Consider the following 19,059-nt stretch of genomic DNA (forward strand, 5'->3'; position numbering starts at 1 on the left):
TGCGCGTGAAATGACCTTTCCAAAAAGGTATAGCATGACCCGAAGCGACGAGTAAAACTAGAACTACGCGCTCTCAGCGCCAACTAGCGAAAATATCGCAAGACTTTTTTGACAACCTAATATAAAGATTTTCAAACATTCGCTGGACTTATTATTGCAAATTTAAGGGGAGTTTCTACCTGTTATTAAAAATGGTTCATTATACCCTAACTAAGCCCTTTGTTTCTGTATTGTTTTGTGATAAGGTAAAAATAAAATAATAATAAAATACTATTGTGTTGTCCAGTGTAAATTCGTTTGCAAAGTAATTCTAAAGAGGCAAAAATGTGCGGATTATCTTATCTTCTGCCATATACAACAAAAAACGCAAAATGTTTATGAAAAATTTAATAAGATGAAAGTACCAGTGCATATAACGACACAACTGATAATGCATGATTATATGGTAATGCGATGAACGAAGCCATAAAGTTCAGCAAAGAGTATTGATGTTATGGATTCAAACCGTTCAGGCTAAATAAAAATAGTGCCTAGGCACGAGCAACGCTTTGTCACGTCTGCATCGTGGTTCTTCAACAGTTGAGCAAATATAGTATAATCCGTTTAGAATCACACCATCTGGCAACAAATCGAAACCTAAAACGCTTCTAACTACACATCGCTCGGAAATAACAAAATATCTTTAAACTCAAGGCGAAGGTGTGGTGTATAAACAAAAAACCAAACCTATTTATATGTATACAACAGTTATATAAGGCGCTGTAAGAGAAATAATAAAATCTTTAATGGTATTACAATAAGGGGAAATAAAAATGTAAATTTAATTTTGTCCGAAATAAACGATTGCTCCTACGAAAACTACCAAATCGATAAAACAAAATCTTAGCAAACAGAAGTAAAATGCTTATCAACAATGTATTCAAATTAATGAGCAGCAGGTAAGTATGTATACGGATATTTATAGTTTAAATATATTTAAATATGTATATGTACATACAAACGGTTTTTTTGTATTTAGCTAATTTGTTTGTCGTGAAAAGTCAAATTAGAATCGAATGTAGTCTGAAAAGTGAAAGTTTACAACCAGCATTATAGGAGCTGGACCAGCTATGAAGTGTTATAATAAAGAGTTATATAATTTGACTTAAAGAGTTAAATATAATTATTCTTTATCTTTTCATTTTGTTTACAACTTTAATTGACAAGATGAAGTTAGTGCGTAAAAGGATAAACAGTACCCCAGCCGGGATGACTAGTTGTTAAATTGGCTCATATGTATTAGTTGTTAGTTCATTGTAGGGAATATCTGTATCATTGGAAGTTTTGAAGTCGAAATCCGACTATTTTAATATATGGTATATACAGTGTATATTTTGCTAAAACCTTCGAATATGTATATGGATGTGGTACTATTAGTGGAGCGCCGTAAGGTTTATACCTCGGAATTAAAGGACTGTCAATGAATCTTTACAAAACTTTGGAAATGTGTTTTTAATAGTATATAGAAAAACGTTAAAAAAAATTGGCCGATCTAAATTGTTCAATTATTATTATAAATAATAATTAATTTTTGGAGTTTTCTTTGATTTATAGTAGTTTAAAATTATATTTTAAAAAGAAGAGCTATTACAAACTTGATCTTAGTTCTTAAGGGGCTGCAGGTACAAAAATGAAGGTCGGGAAGAGGAATGTGCCCTCTATTCCGCTCCCCTACCTTCATGTTAGCAGTCCCAGCAGCTGTTGAGCGTTGTTAATGCGGGCCCTAACGGAATAGTACACTTGGCAACGTGCTAGGCTTAATACGTACATAGTTGTTCTTGTTCGCACCGAAAAAAAATTCTAATTATTGTTTATTTACAATTAAAATATATATTATTGTGCAGTGAGCGTGATAAAAATTAATAACTGAACATTACTGAGTTTTACAAAGTTTGAAAATAGTGGCATAAATAGTAAGTATTTATTATTCGAATAGTGGTAATATAAGTAATGATTGCCTCATTTGTGACAAAATCGGATGTAGTTCTGAATTAATTTCTGAACTAGGAGATATTATAAAAGTCACTAGAGGAATATCAACACTCAAAGCTGCTTCTGCGGAAATAGCGGATGGATCAACACGCTGATTCAACCGATGCACGAATCAAAAAGGACGAAATTGACGTAAAAAAATTGGAAGAATATTTTATTCAACATTCTAAATTCCCTGATGTTGTTGTCATTATGTCTATCGCAACTGGGAAAGAAAACGTAAATTGCTACGCAGCTTTTGAGCAAGGTCTACAAATAATGAAGAAAATTAATGGGAAAATTTTTAAAGACGTTATTATTGAGAAAAGACAAGGTTATTCCTTTGTTGACATCCACTAGCAAAAGCAAAGTGGATGATGATATTATTCCAATTGATCCATTATTATTATTTCAGCGTATGTGCGTATTACAAAAATCTGATGAATAACTAAAAACTACATGACTTAAGAAATAGCTCCTTATCCTCTTGCTCTTTTTGAAGATGGTGAACTGCGAAAAACAACAAAATCTACATTTTATGACCTATTCCCAGAAGTGTCAGAAGATGTCAACGATGTACGAAAATTTTCCTACGTAATTGATGGAGGTATGTTACTACACAGTTGCAAGTGGCAATTAGATGAAAATTTCGGTACTATATGTCAACATTACGTCAGATATCTACATAGCAATTATGGACATAACATTTATATCGTATTTGATGGTTACAAGAAGAGCTGCACAAAATCGATCAAACGAATGCGTCGTTCTAAAAAAAATGCATGTAATGATATATTATTTGATAAAACCATGCCTCTAAAAATAGCGCAGGAGAAATTTTTATTAAATGCCAAAATTAAGAGTAGGCTCATAGATATGCTACGAGAAACATTCACAGAAAATAAAATATTATCTTGCCAAGCAGAAGCTTATGCTGATAGACTCATAATTAAACCTGCAGTTAATCTGCAATCTGAAAACATTGCTGTAGTCTCCGAAGATGTCGATGTTTTAGTTTTATTGACTGCACTCTCACCACCAGGCTGTGAAATTTATTTTCGAAAACCATTGAAAGGCCAAATACCGCAAAAAGCGTACTATTCTAAAAGCTTAGAAAAAATATTAGCAAAGTGTAAAGAGCATATTCTGTTCTTACATGCATTCACTGGCTGTGACACGACGTCAGCTTTTTTCCAACGTGGCAAAAACGTGTTTGCATGGACTCTTGCATTATACGGTGCTCCCCAAAAAATAAAGGATCTTAAGATATAACTCTTTTTTGAAAGCAACTACTAAAATACCTGCGTTAAGCTGCCGTCTTTACCACCTACTGCAGATGCCGCTTTTGAACACTTTAAAAGAGTGTTTTTACAAATTCATGGCTCGGAAGAGAAATATCACCAGAAGAATGGGGTTGGAATTATGAATGCGGAATACTGTTACCGCAAACAATGATACAGCGACCAGCTCCAGAATCTTTACTGAAAATTATTTTTTGCTCATGCAAAACAGGATGTGGAACATCTTGTGGGTGCAGGAAAAGTGGATTAAACTGCACTGCAGCTTGCTTAGAATGCAATGGTGAAAGCTGCACTAATCCTTTACCTACAATCTACCTCAACGAGATCGACGATGACAATAATGAATAATAATGTATATAGTTAATGATAAATTTATGATTTTTTACAAAAATCTAATAAATTAACATTAAAGTTACTTTGCAAACATAATTCATTACATATAAAATTAAAAACTTTACTGTAAACATTTTTTCCCCTTTCACCTCTTATTTTTCAGTAAATTTTTGTTAAAAATTGTTGTAACCGAGATCGACCAATTTTTTTTAACATTTTTCTATATACTTTTAAAAACACATTTCCAAAGTTTTGTAAAGATTCATTGACAGTCCCTGGATTCCGAGGTTTTACTATTTTTATGCCTTACGGCACTCCACTATACAAAAAACGAATATAAAATGCAAAATATATGCATTGCACATACGTACATACATAGGAATTAAGAGGAAAATCAGGAAGTATTTTAAATTAACATATTTATATCAACACACTCTAATTAATTTGGATCATATATACTTCGTGTGATTTCATAATTGTAAAATGTGCAAGGTAACAGTAATCGTTTCTGAAATTTCTTGTAATGCAAATCACATGTTATTAAGCGAGGTTTTTGTAAACTAAGAAAAAAGGCCAAACAGCTATTTATTGTTTAAGAAAATACACGGGTGAATCAGGATGGCGATAGTTAAAAATGGGTTGCGCAAAATAAATAACGCTGTAATTTGGTTAGTATGTAACTATTTGCAATTTTAATTGGTGAAGAATATTTTATTCTATTAACAGTTCAAATTCATAATCACTGTGGGAATGCATTTTTCTTTGAATGGACTCATAATAACTATTGTAAAAAAACTTAGTTTTACAAGTAATAAAAAATCATTTGAAAATAGAACAGAACGCTCCTCAGATCATATGTATGTATAGTGGCTGATTGATAGTTCTTAAGATATTTCTATTTAAAGTTGAAAAATTTGGTTGGTTGGTTTTGCCAACGAAAGCAAAAAATTAATTTATATCTCAAATAAACAAAATGGCTACTAAGATTGATTATTAAATATTTTTCAATTAAATAACAACAAAAACGTTCATATGTATATGCTTTTCATTGCCCCCAAAAAATTAACGTAGGGATCCTCGTGTTTGTTATTGATTTTCTCCATAAATATTCATTAAACATATTAATAAAATTCCACAGACTGCAATCATTATCTTAAAAAACAAAATTATAATACACTATCCTTTGAGTATGTGTTCCGTCCTATGCTACAAAAGTGTTGTCGGGATCACTATAATTTACCCTTCGATTCTCCTACCCACTGTTTGATAAGCAATTATATGTTCTCCAATAATAAGTACATAGAATTAACCATTCTGCCACGTTCTTCCTTATTGTGTCTCAATACCTATATATGGTAGGGTGTATCTACTATATGTAGGTTGTGAGACAACTTTTAGGGTGTCAATATACAATATTTACAGACTTACAGCTGGGTATCTCGAATTCCGAGGTGAACTTACTATAATACTGGACTATTTAGCTTTATTGAGACAACAAGAACTTCTGGCAAAAACAAAACTAACGGCGATGACTCATCATCACAGCGAACAACTGAAAGGGCAACTAAGCAAGCGCAGTCAGCAGAGAACAGCAATCGGGCAACAACAAATGCAAGCACCCGGACAGCGAAGTAAAACAAAATGCATGGTGAGAATGTACCAAGCAAAAAAAGGACCGTCTGTTAAAACTGGTATTGATCGCTATATTAACGTAAAAAGGAAATTTAGTCCAGTTAAATCAGCGGTAAATACCGAAAAATTCTAACCAGGCACGCTAAATGATAAAGAGCAAGAAATCCTAAATGGCAACAAATTTGACTTACTGAGTAAAGAGTCCAACGACGAAATCCCTTTAATATATTTGCGTGAGCGCAGCTAAAATGCACTTGCCTCAAAAATAAGCAATTAAAATGCACAAACAATTTTCATATTGTGCCCTTGAAATAAGATAACATAGATGAAAGAAAAATTCAAACATACACTGAAAAAAGTTTCATTGATATTGTAAAATATTTTTCAAATATTAACAAGAATTACTACTCTTACCAGCTGAAGAGCTCAAATGGCCTAGTTGTTGTCATAAAAGGTATAGACTATTCGGTAGACTCTAACAATGTTAAAGGAGCACTGGAATAAGGTGCTTTTAGCACTAAATCAGTAGTAAATATTTTAACAGGAACAAAATACCAAAACCAATGTTCAAAATAGAATTTATGCCAAATTCTACCCAACTAAAGTAAAATGAAATGTGCCCGATTTATAATTTCAAATACTTGCTCCATCGCAGAATCACATTTAAGGAACCACATAATAGAAATGGTCCAGTACAAAGTACAAACTGTCACTGGACACACGAACGCATATTGCACTCTACGCAGTATCTGTGTGGTGTGTGGTGATCTGCGTCCAACTTCAAAATGTACTCCTAAAACAGAGAATTTAAATAAAAAATGCAGCAATTGTGGAGGAAATCAGAATGGTAACTACAAGGTTGGACTGTATATAAAGATTTAAAAGAAGTTGACACAGGGCATTCAAGCACGTCGTAACCAAATGTTGAATATAATATAATACCCGCCCATATTTCAAAACCAGTAAATCTGAAAGACAATGCTACACAAGGGAGCTATGCAAACGTGGTGAAAGGCAATTCTGCCCAAATGCAATTGCCCCAAAACCAACCAATGGAAGCGTTGAAACTATAAATTTCAACCTTACCCAATGTATAACACAATTTATGGCTTCAATGCAAAAATGTTGCAAGAGATAATCAAATCACAAAACCAAATGTTGCAAACTTTTTTAAGTAAAAATGAGTGTACTGAACATTAGTTTATGGAATGCTAATGGTGTTAACCAACATAAATTGGAACTTATTAGATTTCTGGATGAAAATAATATCGATGCCATTGTCAGAAACTCATCTTACGAACAAAAACGATTTCTTTATACTGGGATTTAGACTCTATGTTACAAACCACCCATATGGAAAGGCACATAGAGGAGCAGCAGTGTTGGTTAGAAAACGGTTAAATCACCACGTATACAACAATAACTACAAAAAAAAATCGCTGCGGGGACTTAAACCTGACGGCCATTTACTGCTCACCTCGATTTAATATTACAGACATCCCATTTAAAGACTTTTTTGGAACATTAGGCTACATATTTTTAGCAGGTGGAGATTACAATGCAAAACACACGTATTGGTGCTCATGACTAATTAATCCGAAGGGACGACAACTGTATCACACTATTATAAATAGGCACAATAACCTTGACATAATATCTCCTGGTAAGCCGACATAAGCCGATCGTAACAAAATACCAGATTTTGCTGTAATCAAAAATATAGATAAATCACACATAGCAGTTGATACATGTACCGATTTATCTTTTGACCACTCTCCTGTGCTAATAAAATTATATGAACTATAAGCCGCTTGGTTTCAGAAAAATCTCTAATAGAGAAATAGAAATGTTTGTAAATGAAAAACGGCGTGCAATACGTGACTGGCAGATAAATCGTTCCACTTCCACTGGCAGATAAATCGTACTACGAAATGGTAAATTAAAAGAACCACTTAAACGTGAGGAAGAATTGAACACCGAAATGTGTATAAAGAAGCTGTGCCCAAATTTAAACAAGCAAAATTCCCTTTTGAAAGCCCAAAAAAACAATAGAGCAAATAAATAGAATTACTAACGAGATAAGGAACGCATTTGAGCACAGGTAATACTGTTCAGCAATATTTCTAGATGTAGCTCCAGGCGTTTGATAAGGTGTGGCACGAAGGTCTTTTATAAAAGATTAAAAAAATTCCACCTTTAGAATTGTATAAAACATTGGAGGCTTATTTAARAAATAGAAAATTTAAGGTAAAAGTGGGAGATTTCATGTCGACAGATAAGGGCTGGTGTACCCCAGGGCAGTGTTTTAGGCCCACACCAAACATCATATATACAGCAGATCTTCCAACAGCTAATAATGTATTAACATCAACTTTTGCGGATGACGCAGCTTTAGTGAGCCGTAACAAATGCCACATAATCGCATCAGGAATATTAGCCGAACACTTAATGTCTGTTGAAGAATCGCGAGCCAAATGGCGTAAAAGTGTAAGCATGTTACGTCATCGCTAAGAGCAAAAATGTGACCGGCAGTAAAAATTAACAATATTTTAGTGCCTCAAACGAATGAAGTAACTTATCTTGATATTCATAGAAGATAAGAGCTGCAAATTAAAATTGGATTTTAAATAAAAACTCCAAACTTAACCGAGACAACAAAATGTTTTTATATAATGCGGCCTTAAAGCCGATTTGGATGTATGGCATTCAACTTTGGGGTACGACCTGTGCAAATAATATTGATGTAATACAAAGATTCGAACAAAAAATGCTTAGAACAATCACGTGTTCACCATGATACATGCGTCACGAAAATATACAGACCTTGGTATTTCTATGGTAAATAAAGAAATAGAAGACAGCAGAATTAAATATATTTACATACATATATCTAAACTCCGAGATCACCCAAACCCTTTGGTACATTCCTGCGAAGAAGAGCCATGCCTGCGTACTAAGGAGTATCGTATCACCAAAACATCTCAGTCACTTTCTTGAGTTTGTCTAGTTTTTAAATTTTAAGATATTATAACTTATTGTTAGGCTTTTAAAGCAAAATGCAGATTCAATAAATAAATAAAGATAATGCAAATCGGTAATAATAAAACGAATTGGATCGGTCAATAAAACTGTTTCTTCTCGTTTCGTTTGCAGCATCGGAAGAACCAACCATGTTCTATTTGATAACATAAAGGTTTTTCTATTTTTAATATACATAGATGTATTTTGGGTATATTCTTTATTATTTATTACTTTCTTTCGATGGCACAAAAAAAATAGAGCAATACCTGTTAGTTGATATGGTACAAAGATTTTGTTATTGTGTGAATAAACCGAATGAACAAAAACTAAAATATGTATGTAAATAATTGTTTATGTGTGAAAGAAGATAACAGAAGTTGAAAAACTCATTAAGAATCCAATGTTAAACTGAATTGGTGAATTTTTCAACTTTAAATGCAAATTTGAACTATGTATAAATCAGCGAAAACTATTTATACATACTTATGTAAATGTGCATGTATTTATATATTTAACGGCGTCTTTCAGCTCAAACCAATTAGTAACTCCGAAATCGGGGATGATATTCTAAAATCCATCTAAATTTATCATCATTAGAGGTATGAAGAAATTATAGAGCAGATTTCCCTTAGTTTAAATATACATTTTTTATTATGGAATTCGAAGTTGCCAAAGCGTCAAAGGACTAGAAAACTTTCTCTTGGACACTCCTAAGACCGACTCATCACTTGATGTCATTGTTCCGCACCAACTTACAGGACGGGAATGATGAGGGGCCTTCAGAGTTTAGTCTTTATTCCTCGCTAGAGAACCTTACTTTTGAATTGCCAGCTCAGTCCAACGTAGCACCTGTTGGTAAGAATGATTCTGAGTTGGAATTCGAGACTGACATTTAAGTTGGTATTAATACTGGTTCCAATATAGACGAAATTATCTACGACTTCGAAGTTTAAACTATCAACAGTGACGTGTGAACAGAAGATCTAGCCACTTCGCTTCCTTATCCAATCAGGAGAAGGCAGAACTAACGGTGCGGTTGTTGAGCCAATGATATCCTCGTATGTTGTTTATACCTTTTCTATTTAGCTCTGCATCTTGTATTGTCGAGCATGCTTATAAAATTTGGTTAATTTTAATTCCAATTTCTCACTGGGCTACTGGGCAAGACAGTGACAGATCCTCTCATGCCGACCACTGCCTTATGTGCGGAACACAATGCTCGCGAAGGACTGCAGCAGCCCGACAGTGAACTGAAAATGGCGTTGTGAATCCTACTACATAAACGTTTGTAAGAGGGCAGCAACATAACAATGCCCGGCATGTACACAAAACAACGCAGTTGTCGATTTTGCATGTACATGTACTTGTGGCTATACTAATACCTTGCACTTCAATGAAATTTTAATATTTTGTTCACAGTGAAATTTGTAAGCAAAAAATAAGTAAATAGTAAATTTATTTGTTTTAAATTATCAACTGTTATTACAAATGACATAATAGAGCTATTTTATGCTTTTATTTGTAAAATAACGTCATGTTTGTTAGAGCTTTGAGTAATTTTACATTTTACATATTAGTGGCATCACCACTCTACCTCATGATACCAACCGACTCGCACGAAAATATGAAGCAATGCCTTGGTGACCCTGGAGATCCTACTTGAGTGTAAAGACTTGGATGAAGTCACCAGATGAAAGAGGTTCTCTATGCTCTGCAAAGGAGTTGACGATCGCAGCAATTAAGGGCATAAGAAAGGCTTACGGACACACTCAAACTGCGCTCAGATACTACAAAGTAGAAAGCTGAAAGTCGGGTGGGTAATCTGCCGTATCCGAAAACATAGGCAGCCACAGCGATGCTTCAGGTGTCTTGACTATAGACACACAGCGAAAGTGTGCAAAAACGAGGATAGGTCTATTATGTGCAGAAGATGAACATCAGGCCAAGGACTGCACCAATAAGCCGAAATGTCTACTCTGCCTGAAGGCAGGATCCAAAGAACCTGAGCATTCCACTGGAAGCATCAGGTGTCCGGTATATAAGAAGGCAGCACAACAGGACGTATGAGATTATTACAACTCAACCTCAACCATTGTAAAGCGGCACAGGACCTGCTAAAACAGACGATCGTTGAAAAGCAAATCGACTTGGCATTACTCAGCGAACCATACAAAACCGGGCGGAGTGTAAATTGGTTATGTGACACCAAAAATGAGGCGGCGGTATGGAAATGTAACCCTAGCTTCCCTCAACTGGAGTCTATATGCTATTTTAACGGATTTGTTCGAGCTAAAGTTAGCGACACACATATTTGCAGTTGCTATTTACCCCCCAGCATCAATGATGAAGAATTTAAGAATATTATAGAACTAATAGCCGGCGATTTTAATGTCTGGGCTATTGAATGGGGATGCAAAAGAACTAATAGTAGGGACAAAGCCTTACTAGAAGCTTTTGTTTCCCTTGATCTTGAGCTACTCAACTCAAGGAACCAATGCACGTTCAACAAAGGCGGCCGACAATCAGTGATAGATCTTACTTTCGTAAACTCAAGCTTAGTTCGTAGATCGCAATGGCACATTAGAGATCAGTACACTTTCAGCGATCACTATGCCATTATATTTGAGGTAAATGCTCCGCAAACACGGCTCCATTTACAGACTCTAACAAGACGTTCATGGCGACCCAATTCATTCGACCCAGACCTCTTCGAAGAAGCCTTTGACCCGCCACCCTGCCTGACAACTTGCGGTCGCTTAACCAGGCGACTTCATTGATTATGAGCCGCATTAAGAGTGTATGCGACATATCAATGTCGAAGCTTCCACGGCGCAATCATTACCCTCCCGTTTACTGGTGGAACGACTCATATCTACAAGCAAGTTTCAAGGCCAAGAGAAAGTTCCTGAAACAGGCTATCAAAAAGAGTAAACAGGAATGTTTTCTCAAACTCTGTGACGATGCTGAAAACAATGTATGGGGGCTCGCACACAAGACCGTGATGGGGAAACTACGCATTCGAGGTCAAATGCCAACTTCCGCTACAACCCCTGACAGAATTGTTTCAGTCCTTTTCCCGACCCGACCCCAACTACCTCGAGAGATCGCGATGGTGCAACAAAGAGAGTTGATACCAGAAGTAACGAACGAAGAGGTTATAGAGGCCAGCGATGGCATCCCAAATATAGCTCTTAAAACCGCGATTGTTAGGAACATAGACCCATTTAAAGCACTTTTCAATTTATGCATGCTGGATGGCTGTTTCCCAACAATTTGGAAAATTGCCAATATTGTTGCCAAAACCTAACAAACCTCTGACAGACCCGTCCCACTACCAACCATTCTGCATGTTAGACTCAGCGGGGAAAATTCTTGAGCGGATCATTTATCTTAAGTAAGGCCATTGACGACACCGGCGGTTTATCCCCAAACCAATTTGGATTTAGGAAGGCAAGATCAACAATCGCAGCGGTGACCCTAGTGAAGACACTGGCGGAAAATGGCATTAGGGGGAAAAGATGGAAAGGTGGCAACATCAAATACTGTATGGTTGCAACCCTCGATGTCAAAAATGCCTTCAACACGGCATCATGGCCAAGTATACTAAGAGCGTTGAAAAACTTCACTGTACCGACATATCTCTACAACCTGATAGTCAGTTACTTCAACGATAGGACCCTATGCTATAACATAAATCAGGGCTACAAAAAATACAAAATCTCCGGGGGAATGCCACAAGGATCTGCACTCGGGCCCTTCCTTTGGAATGTAATGTATGACGGAGTGCTGCGACTCAAAGTACCGGAAAACGTACACATCATTGGGTTCGCAGACGATATCGCCGTTATGGTTATAGCAAAGCACATACACGAAATAGTCACGATAACCAACAGGACAATAACGTTAATAAGCGATTGGCTAGAAACTAACGGACTGAACCTAGCAGAGAGCAAGACCGAGGCGGTACTCATTACTGGCAGAAAAGTTCGGGAAGTTACCACGTTCAGCATAAAGGGTGTAAACATCACTACACAACCGGCAATTAAGTACTTGGGAATCATCCTTCACGCAAGGATATCCTTTAAGGAACACCTGGAGTACACATGCGAAAAGGCTACTAAAGTGTGCAGAGCCTTGACCCGGTTAATGCTAAATACCCGCAGACCAAAGCAAATTAGAAGACGCCTTTTAGCTGGTGTATTAAATTCAGTCGCGCTGTACGGCGTCCAGATTTTGGAAAAAGCTCTCGAAACAAAATCTTATCGTCGTGGCCTTTTTTCTATACATGCCACTTGCGCGCTGAGAGTATGCTCTGCGTTCCACACAGTATCGGAAGACGCTGCCCTAATAATCTAATAATCACCCTTTAGACCTCTCGGCCAAAGAAATTCAAGAACCACTGGCAAAAACGCTGGCAGGAAAGCGAAAATGGGCGGTGGACATTCCCACTGATCCCCAACGTTGAAACATGGCTAAACAGACCGCACGGCGAAGTAGATTTCCACCTAACACAAATACTCACAGGACATGGCTGCTTCAAAGCATATTTGAAACGCTTCGGACACGAAAATAACGACGCATGCGATTATTGCGGAGGCGATACCGTCCAAAATTCAGAACACACATTCTTCTATTACCCGAAATATAAACATGAGAGGCATCACTTAAAAAATGCGTTCAGTGTAGACCCAACTCCTGATAACTTGGTAAACCAAATGGTCGAATCAGTAGAGAATTGGAAAACTGCTTGCGAAGTGGCAGCCAGGGTTATGAAATCCCAACGTGCTAGCGAACAGCGGCGGAGAAGAGAGCTGTTTATTTATTTATTTATTGACGTGACGGGAAGGGTTGGTGTCGAACAATGTACAAGGGGGGTTATCAGACCAAAAGAGGTGGGGACAAGTAAATGCAACTTGTAACTGAATGTATTTGGACCATCACGTACGCATGAGTGTCACTCAACCATCCTCCCGACGTAATACTTGACGGTGGTACCGGGGGAACGGTACAGGACGGTTGGAGGTTTATTTCGGATTAAAGTTCCACACTGACATGGGGCCCAGGCTTTCGATGCTTCCTCGTAAAAAACACAAAAAAAAAAAAAAAACACTCTACCTCATCTCTCTATCTTCCATTCTACTGTCAACTCTACTGTCGTTGGCAAATATAGGATTAAATTGAAGTTAGCGAGAAAGACAACTATCGGCCTGCAGTCGTGTAGTCGTGCAGCTGTCAAAATAGGTCCGTCCATAAGAACGTGTGTATTTTAATATTTGACAAATATCGTTTACAGTTTGTCGCCAGCATTGTATTCCACACATTAGAAGTACCTAACGGTTCATACTTCGCTTCTCTCTCCGCTCGCATAATACGATCAAGTGCACTCTGACAAGCGCATTTACACCAGTGGTCGGCATTTCTTAGCAAAATTTTGCAAACTAACTTCACACGTATGCTTACGCTCTACCGTTCAGTCGTTGTCGTGCCAACAATGAATTAACATCGCGTAAAACCAAATATGACCTGCGAGAAATATTTTATGATTCTAAATGCCTTTGGTACCATGTAATGCCTTTTATGTTCCAAGTCTTTAAAAGATAATAGGGAATCGATATATTATTCTAAGAGATCTACAAAACGTACAGAGACAAATAGTACATCTAATTAAAGTTTGCGATCAGAAACTTTGCACAAATTTTACAGATTTTAAATTCATTAAACCACTTTTGATATATTTGCGTTTAAAGTTCTTCAATTTTTACATTAAGCTAATATAAGCAGCGCTTCTACAGAAAAGAGCATATATGTATGTAAGAGAACAAATAATTACAAATCTTTCTGTCATTTGCTTTCGTTACATACATACACACCCACATAGTGCGAAATCTAACAACAACAATGTTGCCTGCTCGGTAGCAAAATGACAAGAGAATAACGAATATTACAAATTATAAATGTTTGCTTTGGCATGTGCACTGCGTAGTTGTATGAATTGTACATACATATGGTACATACATATATATGCATGCACTAAGGCGCTATCTATGTATATGGGCGAGGACGCAAGTGCAAAATCTAACAGAAATATTATTGTCGTCGTTATTTTGATTAGAAGTGTTATTGCGTTAGGTAAGCTTTGAGTCAATTCAGTTTTCTTCCAAAAGTCAAGGCGGCTATTACCAGCGAATTATATACATACTTACCATGCGATTCTGTACTGTGATACAGTATCCAGTCTCTAAATTCGACAGAGACAACTTTTGAGACTTGAGACGATTTTGCTATTCTGCAAGTGATAGTCACAAACTCTATTATATTTCATTATTCAGAGATGTTTTTATACTTGAATGAAAATAAATATGTCGATAACAAATATTAAATTTTCTATAACATAGTCAAAAAACATAATTATCAATAAAAATATATGTTGGCTTTGTTTCATAATACTAACGAAATGTATGTAAAATTTATTTATTTTTAATCTTTTCGTGTTTGAGTTGCTTACAAAATATAAAAAAACGACAATCGATTAATATTTATGGTGATCTCTATTCAGTATATTCAAAATGGCAGACAAGAGTTCTTTTTGGTTTTGTGACTTGCTAACTACCAGCTCTCAAATTTGAGGCAATATTTTGAGACTAAAGCTAGAGACTGTTTAGTGAATAGTAACTAGTCACAAATTGAGATTTTACCACAAAATGGCTCAAATAGAGACTAGAGACTGGTTACAGAATCCCACTATTATTGTGCTAATATTTAATTTAAACTTCAAGAATTACGTGTACCTGAGTTTTTGAAAGCTATGTTAGAAAATGGTTTGAGCTCTTGGCGGGGACACTATTTGGAGAATATTCGGCAGCTAAATAGTTCGTTTGCTTTTGCATCATTCGAAGCGAAAATTTCGGAACCTACAGGGCGCGGACCATATTTCTTCCGAATACATGGATCAATATATCATAAGGTAGGTCATTTGCATGCAGATCATCCTTCAGAATCCTCCTACGCCCAGCTGTTTATTCTTGACACGGATCAAACAACTGATATAAGGGCACAACATAATTCAAACCACGAAATGCTTTCAAATATTAACCCCTTGGCAAATGAGTATAAGCATATGGCGCAGGTTGAACGCGAAGAGGAGCAGAGGGCCAGAGAAGAAAATCGCAATGCTCTCCGAATTAGCATGCTACTTTTTAACAGCGCTGATCGACGTTACAATTTGCCAAACTGCTCAGAAATCCGTTTTCACAGCAGAGGATGGTGAACCACCTGGAAATCGAAATTTGCGAATATTTTCACGGAAATCGGATATGCAGAATTTATTATTTGTCTCAACGCTTCATAGGTTGTGTTATCCATTAGTATATCCGCTTTTGTTTCCTTATGGCGAGTTAGGATATAATGAAACTCTTCCGCATGAACAGAGTCATCGAACGGAATGTAGATTTAAATTAACCCAACTGCAGTTTGTTGCTTACCGTATGGCGATAAGAGAAGGCTTCAGCTTGCTTCATGCGTCTGGTAAACTTTGGCAACAGTATTTAGTTGACCAATATGTCAGAATTGAAGGAGCACGTCTGGCATTTCTGCGAACTCATCAGAAACAGCTACGTGTTGAAACATATGCTGGTGCAAACATGGAAAGTGTTCTCCTGGTCGTATAGTTGTACTTCCTTCAAGTTTTGTTGGCTCCCCTCGAAATATGAACATGCATTACCAGGATGCTATGGCTATGATTAGAAAATCGCTTTTCATAACTTTTACATGCAACCCACAATGGCCAGAAGTCATTCAGAATATTGAGAGATACCAGGGACCGGAAATGCGTCCAGAACTGATAGCCCGGGGTATTAAGCAGAAGCTCAATGAGAATATGAAAGATATTTCCCAGAGGAATGTGTTTGGAAAGGTGATACTACCTAAATGTCATTGAGTTTCAAAAACAGGGTCTACTACATGCCCACATCTTAGTAGCACTTCATGAAGAAGATGTTATTCGCGAGCCTTCTGAAATTGATTGATCTAATTGTTTGCGCGGAGATTCCTTATAAGGAGGCAGAGCCTGAGTTGTAGGAAATAGTCTCAAAATGTATGATTCATGGCCCATGTGGAGTACTTAATCCATCATCGCCCTGCATGACTGATACGGGAATTTGCTCCAAAAACTATCCGAAAACTTTTCATGCTAATACGCTTTCAAACGTTAAGGGCTATCCTCAATATCGCCGCCGCAATGATGGAAATAAAATAGTTGTTCGTGCCAATAAATATTTAATTGAAATACAGTGCCCATATTAATGTCGAAATATGTATGTTCATAGATAAAAAGAGTTAAATACCTCCTCAAATATGTATATTTACAAAGGGTATGATTGCGCAACAGTTCAAATTATTGAACACCCAATTGATCGCGTGGATAATCATGATGAAATATGTATCTACATTTATAGACGCTCGATATGTTATCGCCCCTGAAGCCTGTTGGAGGCTTTTGGAATTTTCAATGCAAGAAAAGTCGCACATGGTAAAAGCTCTAGCCGTTCACCTTCCAGACTCACAAAATAGTTATTTTCGTGATGATAATGCTATATTTTAATGCGATATTTTAAATTGAATGCGATAGATCCATTTGCGAATACTTTGTTGTATTATCAAATTCCTGAGTACTATACTTGGCAAGATGCGTCGCGCTCATGGCAAAGATGAAAACGTCCGAGTAATGCAATTGGTAGAATTTATACAGTCGATCCAAAAAATCGGGAACTCTTTGCTTTACGTTTTTTGCTTACTTCGTTAAAAGGACCCAGGTCGTATTCAGATATATTAACCGTGAACAGGGAACATCTCTCTTCTTATTGGGATTCAGCAGTAAAGAGAAAGTTGCTAGCGGATGACACAGAGTGGACCGCTGCACTTGAAGAAGCATCTGTCTTTAAAATGCCTGTGCAACTGAGACGTATGTTTGCAATGATTTGCATATTTGGAGAACCAACCTCACCAATAGAGCTCTGGAGAAATTTTTTAATTGCATCTTTGTGAAGATTTTTTAAGAAATAATTCAGAAAACACCAGCGAGCATTGAAAAATATTAGTCACATTTTCCGATCACATAACACATCTTTAAAAGACTTTGGGTTATCTGCAGATGAAGAATTATAATATAGATGATGAAGTATTATACGCGCAAACACTAAAGGAACAGCTAAGTCATGAGCAAAAGATTATATTCGACCACTATAACCCATTCAATTTTCAGTAGCAACGATGTCGTAAAGGCATTCTTTGTTGATGGTCCTGACGGCTCTGGCAAAACTTTTTTTTACGGATTTAAGAGTATTATTCACTATATTCGTAGCCTCAGACAGAAGGTAATATCCGTGGCTTGGACAGGTCTCTATTTTGTTTCCTGGCGGAAGAACGGCACGTAATATATTCAAATTTCCAATACCTTTGACTGAATCTTCTGCTTCTCTAATTAAGCCAGATAGCACCCTCGGTAAAGCAACCAAATGTTTTACACCAATAATATGGGACGAAGCTAGCATGGTTCCTGGGACTGCATTACTATGCTTAGATCGATTATTACGTGATATTCACCAAAATGAAATACCTTTTGGTGGAAAGGTTATTTTGTTAGGTGGTGATTTCAGCAAATTCTTCCTGTGGTGCCCAATAGCTCACGCGCCGCTATAGTTGATAATTGTTTGAAACGGTGCTCAGTTTGGAAAATTTTTAGGTGCCTCAAACTCTCAACGAATATGCGTTCTAAAGAATCCGTATATAACAGTTTTCTTTTGCGTGTTGGAGAAGGTCGAGAGCTCTCTCCAGAGTCGAAAATCAATATACCAGAAGAGATAATTTTGCTAAATGAAAATTTAGTGGATTGGGTATTTCACCCTCAGTCTGGTGTTATTAGTCAAAACCATTTGAAGGATCGGGCAATTTTGTGTCCAAAAAATTATCACTGTACGATAATAAATAGCGAAATAGTAAATATGTTGCCCGGTGAAGAAAGGGTATATTATAGCGTGGATACTGTCGTTTCTGAAGATCCTCAAGAGCATGTTAGATTCCCTACAGAATTTCTAAACTCCCTTAATTTCAGTGGAGTAGCGCCTCATGAGTTAAGGCTTAAGGTTGGAACAGTTGTGATGTTAATCCGCAATCTTAATACATATGAAGGGTTGGTCAATGGGACTCGCTTGATAGTAAAAGCGTATAATATAGAGAAGGTTCAACTGTGAACTGTCAAGAGCTAACACAATTCTATTAGTGGATTTCACCACTTATGGCTGAGAAGGAGAATTTTTAACAGAAATGAGTGAACCGAGCTGAGCATTGAATGAAAATTATGCTCAGAAGTATACATTGCTATTACAGATGTACATATGTTACTSGTTTGCTTATATTTTTATACGTTTACATGCAATCATATCAATTGATATGAATATCATTTTGCGAATTTTCGTGAATTCATGCAAAATTGATAAGAATATTATTAAAATATGCTATTTTCATGGTAATATTTGCAGTTAATGTCCAAATAAAAGCTACTTTTTAAATATTTCTTATCATTGATAATATTATATAATTTCGTATGCATGTATATATATTATATGAAACATTATCGTAATATCCTAAAAACATAATATATTACAATAATAATATATGTAAATCACAGCTCTTATCATTTAAAACTTTCATACGCATCTATCCGGCAGATATGTATGCAAGTACAAATCAATTTCAAATCAAGATA

General features: G+C 36.3%; 1 protein-coding gene across 1 annotated transcript in view; it reads left to right on the plus strand.

Moving 5' to 3' along the window:
- The first annotated feature begins 469 nt into the window (after positions 1 to 469).
- The window catches only part of LOC108971139 (phosphoenolpyruvate carboxykinase [GTP]-like), a 33,700-nt gene continuing 15,110 nt past the window's right edge, over positions 470 to 19,059 (plus strand). The window contains exon 1 of the mRNA XM_018937000.1: positions 470 to 938. Coding sequence (XP_018792545.1) covers positions 901 to 938 — 38 coding nt within the window. The 5' untranslated portion in view covers positions 470 to 900. The remainder of the gene's footprint in view (positions 939 to 19,059) is intronic.

The sequence above is a fragment of the Bactrocera latifrons genome, unplaced genomic scaffold, assembly GCF_001853355.1.
Source record: "Bactrocera latifrons isolate USDA-ARS-PBARC rearing strain unplaced genomic scaffold, ASM185335v1 scaffold_327, whole genome shotgun sequence".
Classification (NCBI taxonomy): domain Eukaryota; kingdom Metazoa; phylum Arthropoda; class Insecta; order Diptera; family Tephritidae; genus Bactrocera; species Bactrocera latifrons.